Source organism: Lissotriton vulgaris, chromosome 11 (assembly GCF_964263255.1).
Source record: "Lissotriton vulgaris chromosome 11, aLisVul1.2, whole genome shotgun sequence".
NCBI lineage: Eukaryota > Metazoa > Chordata > Amphibia > Caudata > Salamandridae > Lissotriton > Lissotriton vulgaris.
The window spans coordinates 1,109,451,310-1,109,471,473 of record NC_141699.1 but is presented as its reverse complement, the minus strand read 5'-3'; the positions used below and the strand labels follow the sequence as shown (position 1 = coordinate 1,109,471,473).

Here is a 20,164-nt window from a genome sequence, read left to right as displayed (position 1 = left end):
ATGGCTCTCCTGGGATGGAGTGAACACTGACACCTGTTAGTAAACACTCAGGGGCAGATTTACAAGCCTCATACACCAAATTTGCACCGCCATTGCGTCCCTTTTGTGACACAGCACGCCGCAGAGTCAGCGCCATGCTGCAGGGTGTTTACAATGTGATGCATCTAGGGAGATGCCTTACGTTCTAAAGCCCTGCGCCACATGTTGGTGTTACCGCCACGGGGGGGGGGGGGTGCATTCCGGCACAGGAACACCTCGGACAAGTGGCTGAGTGAAATCTAAAAAATTTCACTCAGTCACTTTTACGGCCATGCTGCGTCAAAACCCTGCGCCTGGTTGAAGCGGGTGTAAGGATTGACGCAGCATGTTAGGCATAGGGGCACCCGAGCCTTGCTGGAGCTGCGTCGCGCTTGTGACGAGGCTCCAGCAATTCCCGGCTTTCCGCCGGGGGATGCGACATGCATCTGCCCATCCGTGCGCCACGGTTGTGCCTTATTGTAAGTGCTGAGGTTCCGTGACAATTGTAAGTGGTGTTTCCGACTCGCACGAATATAGTCGAGTCTGGTATCTATGAACCGCAAATGACGAGTTTAGTAAGTGTGCGCAGTTTCGCTGTGCTAACTTAAACCGTTCGTTTGTTATGTGGGTTTCTCATCTGTACCCACGGGTTCCATCTTAGATACGGCATCCATTTTGTCTCTTGCCCTCAAGTAGCCAGCGAACGGACGCTGTCCGCTTCGCGACCCTGGGACTCCCAAGATATTTGCGGAAGACACATGTTCTTTGTAAGTGTCTTTATGACGAAGGGGATGCTACTGTAAGGCAGATGGCGCCGCTCGAGGCTCATCTTGCCGCACGGACTTATTGTCTCAGCCGTGCATCTCATTAGGCACGTCCCTTTGATGCCTGTATCTCGTGTTTCCCGATACCTCCCCTTCTACACCCTTTCCGATCTCCCCACTGTCTCCGTCTTCCTCTGCACCTGTCTTCGTTCCTATTTCGATCTGTTTTACTGCTGATTGGAATTTGCTAATGGTGGGAAGATGGTTTTTACAGTTGGGAACCGCCAAATGTTTCCGCACTTATGTTCCGGACCTCGTGTGTTTCGAAGTGACCAAAGTGACCCCTCTGGGGGATAATTGTGGGAACCGGGTTGTAAACTTTTGTGTTCAATGTTATCCTATGGGTAAAAACTGTATAAAAGGAGCGATCCACAGAAACAATTTGAAGCAGTCTCCCCAAGTTGCACGCTGTGTACTTGTCGTGATCTCTGTGTTCCCTGCAGCAAATAAACCTTGAATCTTTGACGCCGAAGGAAGTGTCCCGTGTCTCTGTGACTTGTACGCCGGAGCAGGTTACCCACGAAGGTTTCAGGTGTTGTGCCCTGGCACCGCTGGGTCTTAAAGAACCCAGTCCTTCAGTTGGCGCCCAATGTGGGGCTGCATCAGTGGTACCGGTCCAAGCCCGACGATCGTGAGGAACTTCGTGTGAAATCTCCGAGGGAAGGTGCACTCCGCTTCATCGATCCTGTTGTCGAAATAAGTGGCCCGAAGACTTTTCCCGCGAAGATTCCCGCCTCCTGACGGCTGCGACGGACTGCTGCCCTGACTGTAGACCTGTTTTGGCGCCTGGCGTAGACCTTGGTATAGCGAGACGATTGACGGGCCTTCCTGGTGACGCCATTGACCTTTGAGTTAAGTATTTGTGGGTCGCTCCCAGAGTTCTTGGTCGTGGTTACTTAGTGGTTGCATGGTTCCATTGCATTTGTGGTTCTTGGTACTTTGTTGTGTTGTTTGACGACTGCAGCCGCCAAAAACCGAGGGTTTTGTTCTTTGCTGGGACTTGGTAAATCCCGTAACCCTTGAAGTTTGTGAAACTCGGCTAGTGTGCAAGATGCCTGGTCGCAGTACTTTGTTTAGTTGTTTTAGGCCTTGTGGTGCGGATCCCCGACTGGAGGACTCGTGTCCGATACCTCCGGTTGGGACTCCTACTTATGACTTGTATAGCAAACATGGGCTAGGCCCGATTACCTTTAATGATTATTGGATTAAATATACAAAGAAAGACGGCGACCTTCGTTGGCCACCTCACGGTAGCTTCGAGGCGTCGATCTTAGATAATCTAGAAATGAAGTTGTTCGAACGTAAATCAAGGCCGGCCATGTTTGATGCCTTTCGGTTGTGGCGCAAAGAAGCCCGACAGAAAGAGATCAGACAGAATAAACGTAGTCAGCGAGATAATGTTGCTACCATAGTGAAGAAAGCTGAGCAGTTCCAGCGTGCTAAGGAGAACAAGGATAAGGAAGTGTTTGAAAGACTACAGCGTATGACCATAGATAAATGTTATCCTGTTTTGCCTACGGAGTCGGATAAGAAGGAAGAGGCAGTTGAGGATCCTTTAATGTCCTATCTTATGAAGTCGCCACCTCCGTACGTACAGGGTACCGCAGTTCCTGTGGTCCCTGCCGTACCTGTTCTTCCACCTATTGTTCCTCCGCCTGTTCCTCAACCTGCACCTGTTCTTCCGACTGTTCCTGCTCCTTTGTCTGTTGCTATTCCTACTGCTCCTCCGCTTCCACATACTCCTGTTCCCGCTACTGCTCCTGCTACTGCTCCTGTTTTGTTAACCCCTGCTGTTGCTACTGTTTCTACTCCTTCTCTTGTTAGTCCTGTATCGTATGCTTCTCCTTCTGTTCGTAGTCGCAATTCTCCTCTTGCGGCTAGCTTCTTTCATTCGCTCGGACCTGTTCATGGGTCCGCTGGTTCTGATGGTCCTCAGAGACGTAGTCAGCTTCCTGGAAACAGAGAACGCGTTGCGTTATATAATATGGCGATGGGTTGGATGGTAAACCCTCTTAGAAATCCACCCCGTGTTGTCCTCGAAACGTTTTGTCAATTTAATATACCAACCCAGAGATATGTGTTTGATGAAATGTGCAAGTTCCTTCATGATCAGATAGCGGCCGATGCGCCTGACGAGGTGCTGACCGCCCTGTCCGAGCTTCGACTTCAGTTCGCAACTGGACTGATAGTAGATACTAACGTCCGACGTGCTATTGAGCGGTTACTATCTTTCCGTCCCGCTCCAATCCCTCATGCATTGTTTGTCGAGGATATTGAACACCAACCAGACGAGTCTGGCCAATATCCTATGCGTGAAGTTCCGCCGGTTTGGATACCAGCTGATCCTAATGCTCAACCCCCGGTATTGGCGCATTTCCAGCAAGTGTGGATACATCTCCCATGGAAACGATCGGAAGTGCTACAGGTGAAGCAATCTTTGCCCGATCCTCGCAAGAATCCTACTGGGTATTACAAGGAATTATCGCAGCTCGTAGATGCTACGGTAATGAATCTTGCTGATATCGACATGTTGTTTGGCAACGTCGTACCGCAACCGGTATGGGCTAAGATTCGCCAGCAAGATCACGCAAATGAATTAGGCGGTGATTGGGCTGCCATTATAGCGGCAGATGCTGGACAAGTGGCTGCTACTAAACCCGACCAATTGATTACTGCTCTTCCTCAGCGAATAATTACGTTGATGAAGACTCTTATGCCAGCTATGAGGGTAAATTGGGACAAATTGTCAGCTTGCAAACAAAAGAAAGACGAGAGTGTTTCCGATTTCTTTACGAGGTTTGAGGAAGCATTCATTGACCACAGTGGACAGGATATGGGTACTGAGGGTGGACAAAGGTTGTTTGTGGATAAATTTGTGTCGAACTTGTTGCCCGATTTGAGCAATAAATTAAAGAATTCGGAGAGTGCATGGGCCGTTTCTACCTCAGCTCAGATATTGGCTACGGCACAATATTATGAGAATAGGGAGAAAGAGGAGAATGACCGTGCTGACAAAAAGACGAAAGAGCTGAAAACTAAAGTATTGTTGCAACAAGCGTATCCGCCGCGTTCTAATCAGAATGCGCCCCAACAGAATAGATCGCAGTCGCAATCGAATCGATCGCAGCCGCGTAATGATTCCTCCTCCCAAAGATCATCGTTAGGGTACAATCAATGTGCTTATTGTAGACAGGAGGGACACATTAAATTCAATTGCCCTGTTTTAAATGAACGTAATAGTGGTAATTCGTCTAAAGGAGGCCGTGGTGGTTCACAGCAGGCATCGCGTGGTAGAGGTTGTGGTGCTCAGAACGATCGCTCAGACAACTCATCTAATTCTAATAACTGTTTCGATCAACGTGGATCGTCGCAAGGACGATCTGCGCAGTACAATGTAGACGATTATTACGTCGATCAGGGAACTGATGACAGTAATTACTAGGACAGCCAAAGACAAGGAGAGGGAGTGGTATCAGTTCCGGTTGATCAGAGAGGGCCTTACGTCGCAGTTGCTACATCGGGCGTCGTTGAGCCTTTTCTGTTGGACACTGGTGCAGCGAAAAGTTCTATCATGCATTCGAAACTCCCTGGCGCACCTTTGTCTGGCTTAACAAATGTTTCCGTTGGATTCTCTGGCGCCCCTGTTAGCAATCCAGTTTCGCGCCCTTTGCCCCTTCAAATTGGGCCACGTGAGCTCCAAGCTCCGTTGATTTTGACTACTGGTTGTGGCGAAAATCTTTTGGGCCTGGATTTGCTTAAACGTTTGTACGCAACTTTGTATTGTTCTCCTGCGGGTGTAAAGCTTACGTTAGGAGAGAGGGTTGTCTCTCCTATGTATTTGTCTCTCGATAAGCTTCCACCGGAATTGAGTTCTCTTCCTGCGTCTTTGTGGGCGACGGGTCCAAATGACGTGGGCCTACTTGATATCTCCCCTTATGTTGTTCAGTTGAAAGCTAATGTGCGATTGCCACGTATTCCCCAGTATCGTATCTCCCTTGATGGTGAACGAGCTTTGTTAGCGATCATTTATGATCTGATCAAGAAAGATGTTATTGAAGAGACTCGGGGAAACGTGTGCAATAGCCCTGTACTGCCCATTCTTAAACGTACTGATCCTACAAAACCGCCTGTTTATCGGTTTGTTATCGATTTACGGGAGGTAAATAAAATTGTGGTTCCTCAATTTCCTGTTGTGCCTGACATCACGGCGCTACTGACTCTGATTCCAGCTACTGCATCATGGTTTTCGGTGATTGATTTGAAAAATGCGTTTTTCAGCATCCCGATTGCCGATGAGAGCAGGGACCTTTTCGGTTTCTCTCTCGGTGGACGTAGCTTCCGGTTCAAACGCGCTCCTCAGGGCTACTGTGAAAGTCCATCTATTTACAGTCAAGCCTTGAAGGGTCAACTGGATGCATTTAGGTTGCCGGTTGGTGCGGCTTTAATCCAATACGTCGACGACTTATTGGTGGCTGCTGATACTCAGGACATTTGTAAAATTGCTACGGTGTCATTGCTGCAACATCTCTGTGAGTTAAATCATAAGGTGTCCCCTTCTAAACTCCAATATTGTTGTCAAGAAGTAACCTATCTAGGTCACTTATTGTCAAAGGAGGGAAGGAGATTGACCCCAGAGAGAATTGCAGCGATTGCGCGAATGGCTGTGCCAAAAACCCAAAGAGATGTGCGTGCCTTTCTAGGTATCACGTCGTACTGCAGGCAATGGATTCCTAATTTTTCATTGCTAGCGAAACCATTGGTGGCTCTGACGTGCAAGGATGTTTCAACTCCTTTACCATGGACGGAAGAATGTCATAAAAGTTTTTCTGAACTGCGTGATTCATTGTGTTCGGCTCCTGTGTTAGGTACCCCTGACTACAGCAAGCCGTTTACGTTATATGTTCACGAGAGGGAAGGTTGTGCTTTGAGTGTTTTAACGCAACCTTTTGGTGGTAAGCAGCGTCCATGTGCATATTTTTCCTCGACCTTGGACCCAGTAGCTAGAGCATTGCCGAGTTGTTTGAGAGCAACTGCGGCAGCTGCGGTCTCCATCCGACAATCAGCAGGATTGGTCATGGATAATATGCTTACGGTGATGGTTCCGCATGCAGTCGATACTCTTTTGAATCGAACGAAAACTCAGCACTTGACGAGTGCGAGGTTGTCTGGGTACGAATTGACGCTCTTGGCAAGCCACATTCAGATAAAACGTTGTAATGTCCTAAATCCGGCAACTTTGTTACCAATTAGTGCAGAGTCAGATGAAGTAGCAGAACATGACTGCTACTTGAGGACTGAAGAGGAAACGAAAGGTCGAGTGGACCTTAAAAACACCCCATTGGAAGATCCGGATGGCACTCTGTACGTGGATGGGTCATGTTTTAAGTTACCGAATGGCGATGTGACTACCGCTTATGCTGATGTAACGTTGAACACTGTTGTTGAAACTGCACGATTGAATCAGAATTCTGCCCAAGCTGCGGAATTGATTGCTCTCACTAGAGCATGTGTATTAGCAAAAGGGAAACTTGTGAATGTGTACACCGATAGTCAATACGCGTTTGGTGTAGCGCATAGTTTTGGACGATTGTGGCGAGAGAGAGGTTTTTTGACGTCGCACGGTACGAAGATACAGCATGGCCAGCTTGTGAACGATCTTTTGGATGCATTGACTTTGCCTACGCAAGTTGCGATTGTTAAGTGTAGTGCGCATCGTAAAGTGACGGATGATGTTGGTCGTGGTAATGCGTTTGCGGATGAGATTGCTAAGGAGACTGCCCGGAATCTTAGCACTCGAATGTATGTGACGAGTTCGGTTAGGTGGCCTACAGAATCGAGTATATGTGAAGATACTATCGAGAGCGTGAAAGCAATTCAGAATGAGGCCACCGAGACTGAAAAGACGAAGTGGAAAGAAAGTACGGGAAAGTTGGATGCGAATGGTTGTTGGATTGATTTGTCGGATCAGAAAAGATGGATGTTGCCTGATGCGTATGTGCTGGCCGTTGTGACAATGGCACATGGGTTAGCACATATTAGCGCGAAAGGTATTTGTAAGTTGCTGGCTGCTGTGTGGAAGAATGATGGTATTACGAAATGTGCTGAACGTTTGGTGAAGAATTGTATGGTATGTATAATGTACAATCCTGGCAAAGGAACCCCAACTCCCCCTGGCAGTTTTGCTCCCCCTTCATATCCCTTTGAGGTGATTCAATTGGACTTCATCCATATGGAGCGATGCAATAACCTGAAATACGTTTTAGTTGTGGTTTGCGCATTCTCCCGATGGATCGAGGCCTATCCCCTCAAAGACAATACTGCTTTGTCTACTGCGAAAATCCTACTGAAGGAATATTTTCCTCGGTATGGAATGCCTAGAGTCGTGTGGTCAGATAACGGAAGTGAGTTTGTTGGAAGTGTGATGAAGAGTGTGTGTAAGGGCCTTGGAATAAATCAAAAATTCCACAGCGCCAATCATCCCCAGTCAGCTGGATTAGTTGAGGGGTATAACGGCACCCTTAAACTAAAGCTAGCAAAGATTCAGGCTACGACTGGTCTTTCGTGGCCTGACGCTTTACCTCTAGCATTACTGTCAACTAGGGCGACTGTACACTCCCGAGTAGGGCTTAGTCCCTATGAAATAGTGTTCGGCCGTCCTGCGAATGTGTGGGGGGTTCCTAGGCCAGGAATGTTTTCTGATCTTGAGTATCCAATGTTGATTGACTATTTACATGACTTGACTGCTAAACTGAGGTTAATTCACCAACAGGTTTACGACGCATTGCCGACGCAGACGGAGGGTCCAGGCCACCAGCTCCAGCCCGGAGACTGGGTGGTAACACGAAACTTTTCACGCAAGAATAATCTGGACCCGAGGTTCACCGGACCTTACCAGGTGCTCCTGGCCACGAGGACTGCCGTTCGTCTTGAGGGGCGTAAAAACTGGGTGCATGCCACCCATACTAAGCGAGTCCCTATCCCTTTGCCGGCAGACCCGTGGGTAAGGAAAGGCATTGCGTCAACAGAAACAGAAACATTGCCGGCGTTTGTGCCTTTTAGCGACGCACAGCCTGTTGGAGAATCCTCAGCGCAGCAGAAAGCCACTGTTGAAAAATTGTCAGCAAAAGACTCAAGACCATCAACTGATCAGCAGGACGCTGTCTCTCCAACGGATCCTTTGTTCGACGAGCAGACACGTCCCGGGAAACACCGATATTCTTTGCGATCTCGCACTAAGGACAAATAAAATTTTTCTTGCCTTGCTGAAATTGATAACTGCATTATCCTCGTTTCCCGTGATCAGTTTTTGAACATTCGTATCACTGTGATTTGTGTATATATATATATTGAGCTTCCTCCCCGGTATCTTTTTACTTCCACAGCCGAGAGACTTTGTGCTTGTATATACATATTGTGTATTGAAGGCCGTAGGGCCGCGCGCGTACTTCCTTCTGGATAGTAGGTCTTGACGTTAGGTTAAAGGCCGTCGGTTCCTAGGAACTCCTAGGGATTGACTATTGCTACACAGAACGAAGTGCGTCAAGAAACGTTGCGGACGGTCATAGGGAATGGCATTCTCGAAGCTGAATGATTTGGAGGGAGCTAAGGCGCACAGACTTAAGCTGCAGCAACTCAGTCGTACCAAATGTTTCATATTCCAATTGTTTGTATTGTTTTTGACTGCTTCTGCATTATTGGCGGGTGGGGTGTATTACAGGATGTCTTATTTCTTACTTGCTACACCTACTCCTACTCCTTACCCTAACCTTACCTCTACTGCTTCTCCCCATTCCTTTCACATGTTACCGGAACACGAGCAGGCTAGACGTGTAGAATTCCGCAACAATTCCTTTATTCAGCTCCTCCATCAGCATCAGTTAGTGGTTAACACTACTAATTGTTGGGTGTGTGGGTTGCTGCCACATACTACTGATAAGGGAATTCCATATCTGGTGTTACCGTATAGTTCCCAAGGGTCAGCTCGAGCATTTCAAACAATGTTTCGAAGCGCACTGGGTTTCCACCCCATTCGAGAACCACGTTCCCCCTACTCTGGCCCTACCTCGTATCAGAAGCCTTTGTCGATAGCCATAGAGGATTTAGATAGTGAGATCTATGATCCTTCGCTTATTCCCGAAGAAGAGGTACAGGCCTATAAGGTCCTAAGTAGAGGTGAATATAGTGTGTTCACTAGTGAAAAGCAGCTTAAAAACTCGCCTCCTATATGGGTCGTACCCCACACTGGTAATTTTTGTCTTATGGGTCGTGGCCGAAGATCGCAAGCCCGACTTGGAGCAAGTGCTTGCACTGAAAATTACATTCTGCCGATGTCCTCGTCCCCTGTGTTTCTGGCTGCCAAGGGTACATACTTTATCTGTTATGATCGTGCATACACATGGTTGCCCGCAGACTTCATGGGCTCATGTTTTATTGCAAATCTGTTGCCTCCGACGTTCACTGTAGATGCCGATTATCATAAGACTAGAGTTGTGCGAGGCGTAATTAGTGAAGAGGATACTGCCGGTCAAGAGGCAGGAGACTTTTTCAAGGGTTTCCTCCCGTTTTGGGGACCTATGGTCAATAGTAGGAACCTGAGACAGTTGACTCGAGTGGTAGAATCGACAGCTAATATTACTGCCAGTGCCCTTGGTAATATCACCACAGAACTTCAGGCGGAGAGACTTATGACATTACAAAACCGTATGGTTTTAGATGTCATTTTAGCAGATCGCGGTGGGGTATGTAAGGTGATCCATTCGAGCTGCTGCATTTTCATTCCAGATAATGCTCCTACTGTCTATCAAGCCATCTCGAGGTTGCATAAGATCTCCGAATCCATACACGTGGATGTAGGGGATTGGACGCTACTTGGATGGTTTTGGGGCCTGATGTCGACTTGGGGTTGGAAAATTCTGATGATCATTGGAGTTGTGGTAGTGTTCCTGTTCACGTGTTGCCTTTGTGTACAGTGTGGTCCTGCCTTATGTGGCCTCTGTGCTACAACGTGTATGAGACAACCATCTGTTACCAAGGGGACTCGGTTGGACAGAGCTATGCTGCAGCAACATCTCGATGGTCTGATGAATATCGAATATGATTCCGACTAGTGCTTGCCTACATGAGGGCAAAAGGAGCGTCTGAGGTTCCGTGACAATTGTAAGTGGTGTTTCCGACTCGCACGAATATAGTCGAGTCTGGTATCTATGAACCGCAAATGACGAGTTTAGTAAGTGTGCGCAGTTTCGCTGTGCTAACTTAAACCGTTCGTTTGTTATGTGGGTTTCTCATCTGTACCCACGGGTTCCATCTTAGATACGGCATCCATTTTGTCTCTTGCCCTCAAGTAGCCAGCGAACGGACGCTGTCCGCTTCGCGACCCTGGGACTCCCAAGATATTTGCGGAAGACACATGTTCTTTGTAAGTGTCTTTATGACGAAGGGGATGCTACTGTAAGGCAGATGGCGCCGCTCGAGGCTCATCTTGCCGCACGGACTTATTGTCTCAGCCGTGCATCTCATTAGGCACGTCCCTTTGATGCCTGTATCTCGTGTTTCCCGATACCTCCCCTTCTACACCCTTTCCGATCTCCCCACTGTCTCCGTCTTCCTCTGCACCTGTCTTCGTTCCTATTTCGATCTGTTTTACTGCTGATTGGAATTTGCTAATGGTGGGAAGATGGTTTTTACAGTTGGGAACTGCCAAATGTTTCCGCACTTATGTTCCGGACCTCGTGTGTTTCGAAGTGACCAAAGTGACCCCTCTGGGGGATAATTGTGGGAACCGGGTTGTAAACTTTTGTGTTCAATGTTATCCTATGGGTAAAAACTGTATAAAAGGAGCGATCCACAGAAACAATTTGAAGCAGTCTCCCCAAGTTGCACGCTGTGTACTTGTCGTGATCTCTGTGTTCCCTGCAGCAAATAAACCTTGAATCTTTGACGCCGAAGGAAGTGTCCCGTGTCTCTGTGACTTGTACGCCGGAGCAGGTTACCCACGAAGGTTTCAGGTGTTGTGCCCTGGCACCGCTGGGTCTTAAAGAACCCAGTCCTTCAGTGCGGCGCATCAGTGGTGGCGCACAGGTGGTTTGGCGTGTCTGGTGCATCCTTGCTGATTAGCAGAGATGTGCCAGGAGTTGTAAATCTGCCCCCACATGTTATCACCGAGGGACGCGCAAACTGACATGAACCTCCTGTCAATGAACTTATGGTGTGACAGCATTAGGAGACACTCTGAAACATGCCTAAATGTGCAGAATCTGCCAGTCCGACCATGACTCTGAGATATACACATGAAGGTGTGCACCGTGCACATACATCCCTACACTTTTCACACCCTGGAGGCATATAAAGTAATTTACTCATATGCTGAAGAAGTGACAATGACATTAATTAGACGCAGCAGTAATTCTTACCAGAGCATGGCTGCACTAGATGGTGGCGGCATTGATAATGCATTTGGCGGGTCAACTCTTGTGCATTAAGCTATATCTGCCGGACCTGGTCATTTTCAGTTAGATTTTATGTGCACTGGAAGTCCTAGATGATCATGTGCCACTACGGACACAGAGCTCCAACCTTGAGCTTTCTGGTACAAACCATTACAATCCAATGTCCCAGATCCAAGACTACAGCTCCCAGGATACATTCTGTCGCTAAATGGAAGTTCATGCCTGGATCATGAAGTCTTTGGAGTTGGGTCCTCTGCTACTCATACATCCAGGGCTGCCTTTTATAATCACAGTGTTCCGTTTCTTGATCAATGTTCCAAACATCCTATTTCACCCTTGGCAATAGTTAGTACTAATACAACTAAAAAGCACCCATTTTTTCTGCTTCGTCTAGAAACTACCACTGAAAATGAGACCAGGCACTGCTATCACATGGGTGGTGTACGATGGGTGCGCTTCTCGCACTGTGTTACCCACAACTGTTCTCAGTTTACTTTCTCATCCAAGTGTCTGACTTTCGTTGTACTCTCGGGGTGCAAGGAAAGAACTTTGTGAGTTTGGTGACATCCAACGCTCTGTTTCCTCTTTTAACTGTTCTTTTTGGTTCATATTGCCTGTTCTTGTCTTCAGTGTGCATTTAATTATAAGGAGCAAACTCTAATAATGCCATATTTGTTTCTACAGGTTCGATTTATTCGGGTTCAGAAAATTCGGTATGTTTGGGACAGCTCTGAGAACCAGTTCACAAAGATTGGGTAGGTTTCTTTTTCTGTTCTCAAAGATTTCAATGGAATGTGGGGTAAAATTGCATTGTACAGGCATGCAAAGTAGTTACCTGCGCTGTTCTGTCATACAACCATTTTTAAACACCCACTCTAACTGAGCCAGGCATGAGTGTATGCATTTTCATATTCCAGAGACTTTTACGAATTATCTACCCCACATATCACCACCTTGAAGGCCTCCCAGAGCACCACATTCATTCCCACAGTGCCCTTCTTCTTTTGGAAATATTTCTTGATGGACATTTTAATTTCTTCTTTGAAAAGCAGCTTCTGAGGGGGGCAGAAGAGTTAGTCTTTTAAAGTGACTCGGTTGCAAACATGTTATGTTATGTTATGTTATGTTATGTTATGTTTGCTTGTATAGTGCATGGCTGCCCCAGCAACGGGGAGTCCCAGCGCTCGCGGACAAAAACCAGGAAAGGTAAGGCAGGGCAGAAAAAGGAAAAGAAGGCGAAGGCGCTATTATTTGGGACTCTGACCCATCACGCGTCAATGACTGTGATATGTCATCAGTTGCTGCAATGCCCAACTTGCCACCTGGCTCATAGTAGCCTCCAATTTTGGCCTAGTTAGTCTGGGGCCAAGGGTAGATTGAAGTTCCCACCCCAAATTATTGAGATAAGATCTAGCATTGAGCATTTTGAAACCACCCTTAGAGAGAATGCAGATCTGTCTACATTCACCCCAGGTATATTTAAGAATGTTACCTGTTTATTTTTGATGGCACATTTCAGGATAACATAGCATCCCTTCTCACCTGATAATGTCAGTAGCTGCCTGGGGGCTGATGCAGCGGAAAGGGGCTTTGCCAAATTGTACCATCAAGACCCAATTTCAACACCTTACAGTCCCTTTCTCGCTGCATGAGTTTAAAACAAGTTACCAAATTTCATTTTAGTTGTGTGGTCCTCTCTACTCGAAGGACCTTTGATCGATGTCAGGGATTGGCAAAAGATTGATAAAAATCCTTACTATGAGGACCTAAACATAGAAATACTCCTTAAATATATTCAAGTAACATTAATAATGACGGACTCTGATTACTTATCAATAGGTTTTTATCTATATCAATGTGAATGCTCACTGGGTACAATACAGCTCGAATAATAGATCATCACACAAGAGAAACGTCAATACAGTAATCCATAATAACATCCTAAAACAGTGTCATGAAGGAGTGGAGAGGTGAAGAGACAAAAGAGTAAAGAAGATTTGCAAATAAGATTAATGCAAATGTAGAATATCATACGAACCCTGAAATAACCATAGTGCGGAATGTTAATAACCTGAAGAGCTACCCTCCGGCTGGAAGAGTAAGCTGGGGCACCCTCAAAAAGGTATGAGGAGCAAAGTTCAAGAGTCAGGAGCAGCAGAATAACAGCCAGCAAGGTAAGTTAGGAAACAGCAACACGGCCCTCTCCTCTCACAAATCCTACAAACACCCCAAAAAATTCTAGCACTAGTAATTATACCCCAATTCACAAAAATTCCAACCCCCCCATGTATCAAAACCCAAAAATACTCAAATCCAATTGGACTAGGCCAGGGGGTGTCTGTTCACTCTACTGCCAGTGCACCTAACTTTCAACTGTTCCTTTGTCTTCAGAGAACGGTGGTCATCGTCCTTCCGCTGAGGAAACTCCCCCAGGGCTTGCACATTTCCATCTTGCTAATGTATCATATTCTCAGCACGAGTGTCCACATACTCTGGTCGGCAAGGAAATCCCATTAATAACATTCATTACTTCCTCCACGCAGCCTTGGCTATCCTCAGGAACTCACAAAACACAACATGCATTTCTTTGCAGCCTAAGTTTTAGAAAGCAAAAAAAAACTAAATAGACTCTTGATGCCTTCTCTGCAGAACAGTATTATTTTTTTCTCTTGGAAAAACAAATACACATGTGATTATCATTGTCACTACAAAACTACATTATTAATGCTCTGTTAATGTTATGCATTCCGCTACACTTTATGTACATTATTTCTCTTTTACTTCTATCATTATTTTCTCTGACTGTTATTTCTGCATTAATCAGTCGCATTTATAGCCTACTAAAAAAGCACTGGAAATTCAGATTTTCTTTTCCAGCAGGCATTTGCGCAATTTCATAACCTCGTTTTTAGTTTATCACTGTTAATTTTCACACAGCTTTTGTTAATAATCCACACAATGAGAAGTTTGATGCGAGCAGGTTTTATTTTGCAAAACCCTGCTCCATCCGGGCTCACTCATAACCGGTCTCACCTGTGGGGTATGTAGACTAGGATGCAAAATATTGGGGGCTCTCCACCTCTTAGCAAAGTTGTTCCACCTATATTTTGATAAGTGCTCCCCTTATAAGAGGGCAGTTAAAATTTCAGGTCTGGCTATGTGAGCTTTGCCTCACTTTTATCCATTTGTTCAGGCCATAGGTGTTGCATTTCAATAGGCAAACTCTTTAACACACTGAACTATCTTGATAGGTTTAGTTATAGGCGATGTCTAATCCAAAGGCCTCTTGGATCACTGTAGATCTTTCTGGAATGAGTTAATTATATAATAGGTAAAAATGACTCTTTTTGTTCTCATTTCAGGGTTCTGGAGGACAAGTACTCTTGCGCCGACATACACTCAAAATTCGGATCTGGATTCACAAGTGAAGAACAAAAACTCAGGTACGCAGGCCGTGGCCAAAAAAATTAAATGAGACGCGCTTTCCAATTTATTGGTGTTACAATCACTTGTACTTCAGAGCACTACACTCTAGCAAAGTACTTGAGTAATGTTTCATTTAGAGCTGGGCGTAACTCATGGAATATCGAGTAACATAATTACTCAAACTTACCTTACAATTACATGAAATTACGCATAATTCTGCCAAATGCATCTCGCATTGAAAAATTACCCGAAAGCTCTATTACAGTAAAAATGTAAATAACATTTCAAGTTCATTTTTGGTTGCTCACATTTAGCACACTGCTTCCCGAGTTCGGATATGTAGTTTTGCTCTCAAAAATTACCGGAATGGTCAGCTTGGGTAAAAAATCTACCTGAAATGTTTGTTGCCTCCTACATTAAAAGAACTGTCACTTACATTCAAAACACTGCCATTTTGTTCATATTTATAGTTTTCCTCGTTAGAATTACCCGAGTATTCCACTCTGTTAAAAAACAAAATCTACCTGAAATGCCACTTGAGTTCCAAAATTATCTGAACACCTCACATTAAAATTTCACCTCAACATTATGCGATACTGAATAATGGCATAATCTTGCATATAATTCTTCACGCAAAATTACCAAAATTACACCAATTGCTAAGACATCATTATTTCCACCCAGGTCTAGATTGCATGCATTGTGAAAAAAATATTATTTCATAAACTTTCATTAATGCTTATGGGGCTGGTTATCTGAGGTCTTCTACTGCACTTAAAGTATGACTTAGGATCTAAGTAGAATTATTTCAAAATACGTAATTTCCATGCTGCATATTTTGATGAAGTGCAGGCTGTCAGTTAAAGATAGCCTAAAACAAGCACTGGCTAAGTCAAAAGGTCTGGTATTTTATATGCTGAAATTCTTCTCCATTAGCAATTTGCTTGGTGGCATAGTTAGGAGTGAAGGAGTGAGGGAGCACATCTACAGAACAGTGTTTATTGTGTTTTTGTTAAGTAATAACCTAATACAGCATACAAATTACACTAGCGCGGTATAAACATCTAGAAGTATTTAAAATCATGAATACATTTTCAATATATTGAATAAATAGCGACATACAGCCAGTGACTTAGGCAGTTTTTTCATAAATGTAAGCACACTATTACAGTTAGTAGTATGCAGTTACAACAAGTGTGCAATTGAATGCAGCTGGGAAAATCATCATCAGTAGAAATGGGAAGTTTCCAAGGTCCGTGAGGACTGCAAGACATTGACTCCTCATGGATTGAGTCCTCATGGATTGACTCCTCATAGATGGACTCCTCATAGATTGATTCCTCGTGGATTGACTCTACATGGATTGACTCCTCATAGACTCATCATAAATTCACTCCTCGTTGATTGACTCCTCATAGATGAACTCCTCATAAATTGACTCCTCGGGGATTGACTCTACATGGATTTACTCCTCATAAATTCACTCCTTGTGGATTGACTCCTCGTGGATTGACTACTCATAGATTGACTCTTCATGGATTGACTCCACATGGATTGACTACTCATAGATTGACTCCTTGTGGATTGACTCTACATGGATTGACTCCTCATAGATTGACTCCAGATGGATTGACTACTCATAGATGGACTCCTCATTGATTGACTCCTCGTGGATTGACTCCTCAAAGATTGACTCCTCATGGATTGACTCCACATGGATTGACTACTCATAGATTGACTCCACATGGATTGACTCCTCATAGATGGACTCCTCATAGATTGACTCCTCGTGGATTGACTCCACATGGATTGACTCCTCATAGATGGACTCCTCATAGATTGACTCCACATGGATTGACTCCTCATAGATGGACTCCTCCTAGTTTGACTCCTCGTGGATTGACTCCACATGGATTGACTCCTCATGGATGGACTCCTCATAGATGGACTCCTCGTGGATTGACTCCTCATAGATGGACTCCTCCTAGTTTGACTCCTCGTGGATTGACTCTACATGGATTGACTCTACATTGATTGACTCCTCATGGATTGACTCCACATGGATTGACTCCTCATGGATGGACTCCTCATAGATGGACTCCTCGTGGATTGACTCCTCATAGATGGACTCCTCCTAGTTTGACTCCTCGTGGATTGACTCTACATGGATTGACTCTACATTGATTGACTCCTCATGGATTGACTCCACATGGATTGACTCCTCATGGATGGACTCCTCATAGATGGACTCCTCGTGGATTGACTCCTCATAGATGGACTCCTCATAGATTGACTCCTCGTGGATTGACTCCTCGTGGATTGACTCCTCATAGATTGACTCATCATGGATTGACTCCACATGGATTGACTCCTCATGGATTGACTCCTCATGGATGGACTTCTCATAGATGGACTCCTCATAGATGGACTCCTCGTGGATTGACTCCTCGTGGATTGACTCCTCATAGATGGACTCCTCATAGATTGACTCCTCGTGGATTGACTCCTCATGGATTGACTCCTCATGGATTGACTCCACTTGGATTGACTCCTCATGGATTGACTCCTCATGGATTGTCTCCTCATGGATTGACTCCTCATGGATTGACTCCTCATGGATTGTCTCCTCATGGATTGACTCCTCATGGATTGACTCCTCATGGATGGACTCCTCATAGATTGACTCCTCGTGGATTGACTCCTCATAGATTGACTCCTCATAGATTGACTCCTCATGGATTGACTCCTCATGGATTGACTCCTCATAGATGGACTCCTCATAGATGGACTCCTCGTGGATTGACTCCTCATAGATTGACTCCTCATAGATTGACTCCTCATAGATTGACTCCTCATGGATTGACTCCTCATAGATGGACTCCTCGTGGATTGACTCCTCATAGATTGACTCCTCATAGATTGACTCCTCGTGGATTGACTCCTCATGGATTAACTCCACATGGATTGACTCCTCATAGATGGACTCCTCATAGATTGACTCCTCGTGGATTGACTCTACATAGATTAACTCCTCATGGATTGACTCCACATGGATTCACTTCTCATAGATTGACTCCACATGGCTTGACTACTCATAGATTGACTCCACATGGATTGTCTCCACATGAATTGACTCCTCATGGATTGAGTCCACATGGATTGAGTCCTCATGGATTGAGTCCACATGGATTGAGTCCTCATGGATTGAGTCGTCATGGATGCATAGTCAACGGATGTAGGATCTCTCAAGATTCCACTGTCCATGAGAAAGGATCTAATCATCAGGTTATTTTGCAAGGAAGCCCTTAAAGTTCTGTATCATGTTATAATTTCAGGACTTCAAGAATGCGCCGCACAAACCTGGTCTGGAGAAGCTGCTCATGCATGGGCCTTGGTAGCTTGACATTTCTGCTGACACAGCACGCTCCGGGGGATTTGTTGAAGATGTCATAGGCATCGTCTGCAACGTCTGGTGAACCTGAATTTAAGTAATTGAGGAGTGAATATTCTATTTACCATTGATCAAGTAGCTGAAAGGATTATAAAAATGTGCACCGTCCCAAGGTGCGGTAACCCCAGCAGAAATGTACTAGACTGTATATGTGTTGTATGTTTTCAGTTTTTATTACTAACCACAAACTGTTCTTTGTAGGAAACTGATATGCGGACCCAATGCTATTGAAGTAGAGGTAGTCCCAGTTGGGAAACTGCTCTTCAAAGAGGTAAGATGAGCTCCTGGACTCTTATATTGTGTAGATAACAAATAAATACATTACACAGCTATTTAGCTGAAAGGAGATTTAATAGGTTAAGTGGTTATTAACTGAGTTATTAGGATGGCAGCTCTGTCAGGAGGGACAAGCTAATTTATTATACACAGTTTCAAATATTGGCTCTCATAGCTGTGGCCTGATTCCAGGGTATAATTTAGTGATTGTGGTTGCAGCTGTGCACATCTGCTGATGGGGGATGATCGGCCATTAAATATTGAATATTAACCGTCCATAAAGCTGTACTCACCAATTTAAATTCAATACAATATTATCCCAGGCGCAGGAGTGAGGTTATTGTATCCAGTTCCCCACCCTCTCAGATTGATTGATGCAGTCTTGCTGTCTGCACTTTTATTTTAAACCCACTGCCCTTGAAAATAACTTGTTTATTGAGTAACGTTGTTAACCTAGCCAATCTATTAAAACCGTTTGTCTCTACATTATCTTTACTCTACCCAGGTTCTCAATCCTTTTTACTTCTTCCAAGCTGCTTCTTTGGGTCTCTGGTTGGCTCTTGCCTACTACGAGGTTTCCAGCGCCATGATCATTATGACTCTAATGTCCGTCATCGTCGCGACCTATGACCTCCGGCAGGTGAGCACCTTGAGTGGCTGAGAAGGCTACCTCTTTGGTACCAGCTCCGTAGTTGTGGATGTAGGGTCACAACTGGACAGAAAGAAGACAAGGTCACCCTTCCAGCAAAATGAGTGGAAATTCCAGGAAGGCTGTTTCTATTGATGTAGCACAACCCACTGTTATGCTATGTTATATTATGTTGTGTTATGTTATTTGAGTTTGTAGAGCATGGCTAATCACCCGTGAAGGTCCACCCACTGACCAGCAGAGACAAATGTCCTCCATCCTTTAGTGACTCTAAGTTTACCTCCTGTGGCTTGTCCCTTGGTAGCAATTTTTGTACACCCCACATGCCTGTGCCCAGGAGTCCAAAGACACTAGTCATCCCAGACAGAAAGTCAACCATTGGTTGGTTAAAAATTAAAACTTGAATGTTATGAACTCTGACTGTATTTTATTGTCAGCTGAGTTTCTTGGGTAGGCACTTCATGCAAATCAGCACCAAACGTCTGTATCATGTTCAATTTTAATACTGCATCATATGCTACAAGCTTGTTTATTGTTTTCGGAGAATTTAATATCAACAAGAGTATAATGAAGGTGCTTCCCTCAGATTTCCTTTATCATCCACCAGACATGTTCAAGCAGTTGAGCTTTGTTGATGGTCTTGACACCATTTTATTAGCATGGAATTTAATGTCCTGCTGAGTAGTCAAATCACCCCGTGAGGACCTGGGGCAGATTAATGGATTCCCTCAGGCCCAAGCGTCATGTATGTGGGAGGAGTTATGTTAATGCATCAGTAATAGGGAGGAGGTTGTGCCTAAAACAGACGCCAATAGCGGATGCTAGGATTAGACAGTCAATGGAGAAAGGGGAAACAACTGTACCTGTTTTGCTACAAAACTATCTGGCCGCAACGGGGGATTTACTTAGCGCATCCTAAGAGACTCTACCACTGTTTTAGGATTGGGGCGTTGGAAAACAGTGAGTATTAACTCCAAGCTAAAACTGTGCAATTGGTTGGAGTTTGTTAATCACTTTGATATATTGGTACTGCAGAAGACAAGGGCTGCGGTACAAAAGGGGGTGGTAATGG

The 20,164-nt window shown here is 45.0% G+C and overlaps 1 protein-coding gene across 1 annotated transcript in view; it reads left to right on the top strand.

Moving 5' to 3' along the window:
• The window catches only part of LOC147684255 (putative cation-transporting ATPase 13A4), a 291,659-nt gene that overhangs the window by 87,065 nt on the left and 184,430 nt on the right, over positions 1–20,164 (top strand). The window contains exons 4-7 of the mRNA XM_086942617.1: positions 11,975–12,045; positions 14,653–14,733; positions 18,369–18,438; positions 18,949–19,083. Of these exons, the coding sequence (XP_086798743.1) occupies positions 11,975–12,045; positions 14,653–14,733; positions 18,369–18,438; positions 18,949–19,083 (357 nt within the window). The remainder of the gene's footprint in view (positions 1–11,974; positions 12,046–14,652; positions 14,734–18,368; positions 18,439–18,948; positions 19,084–20,164) is intronic.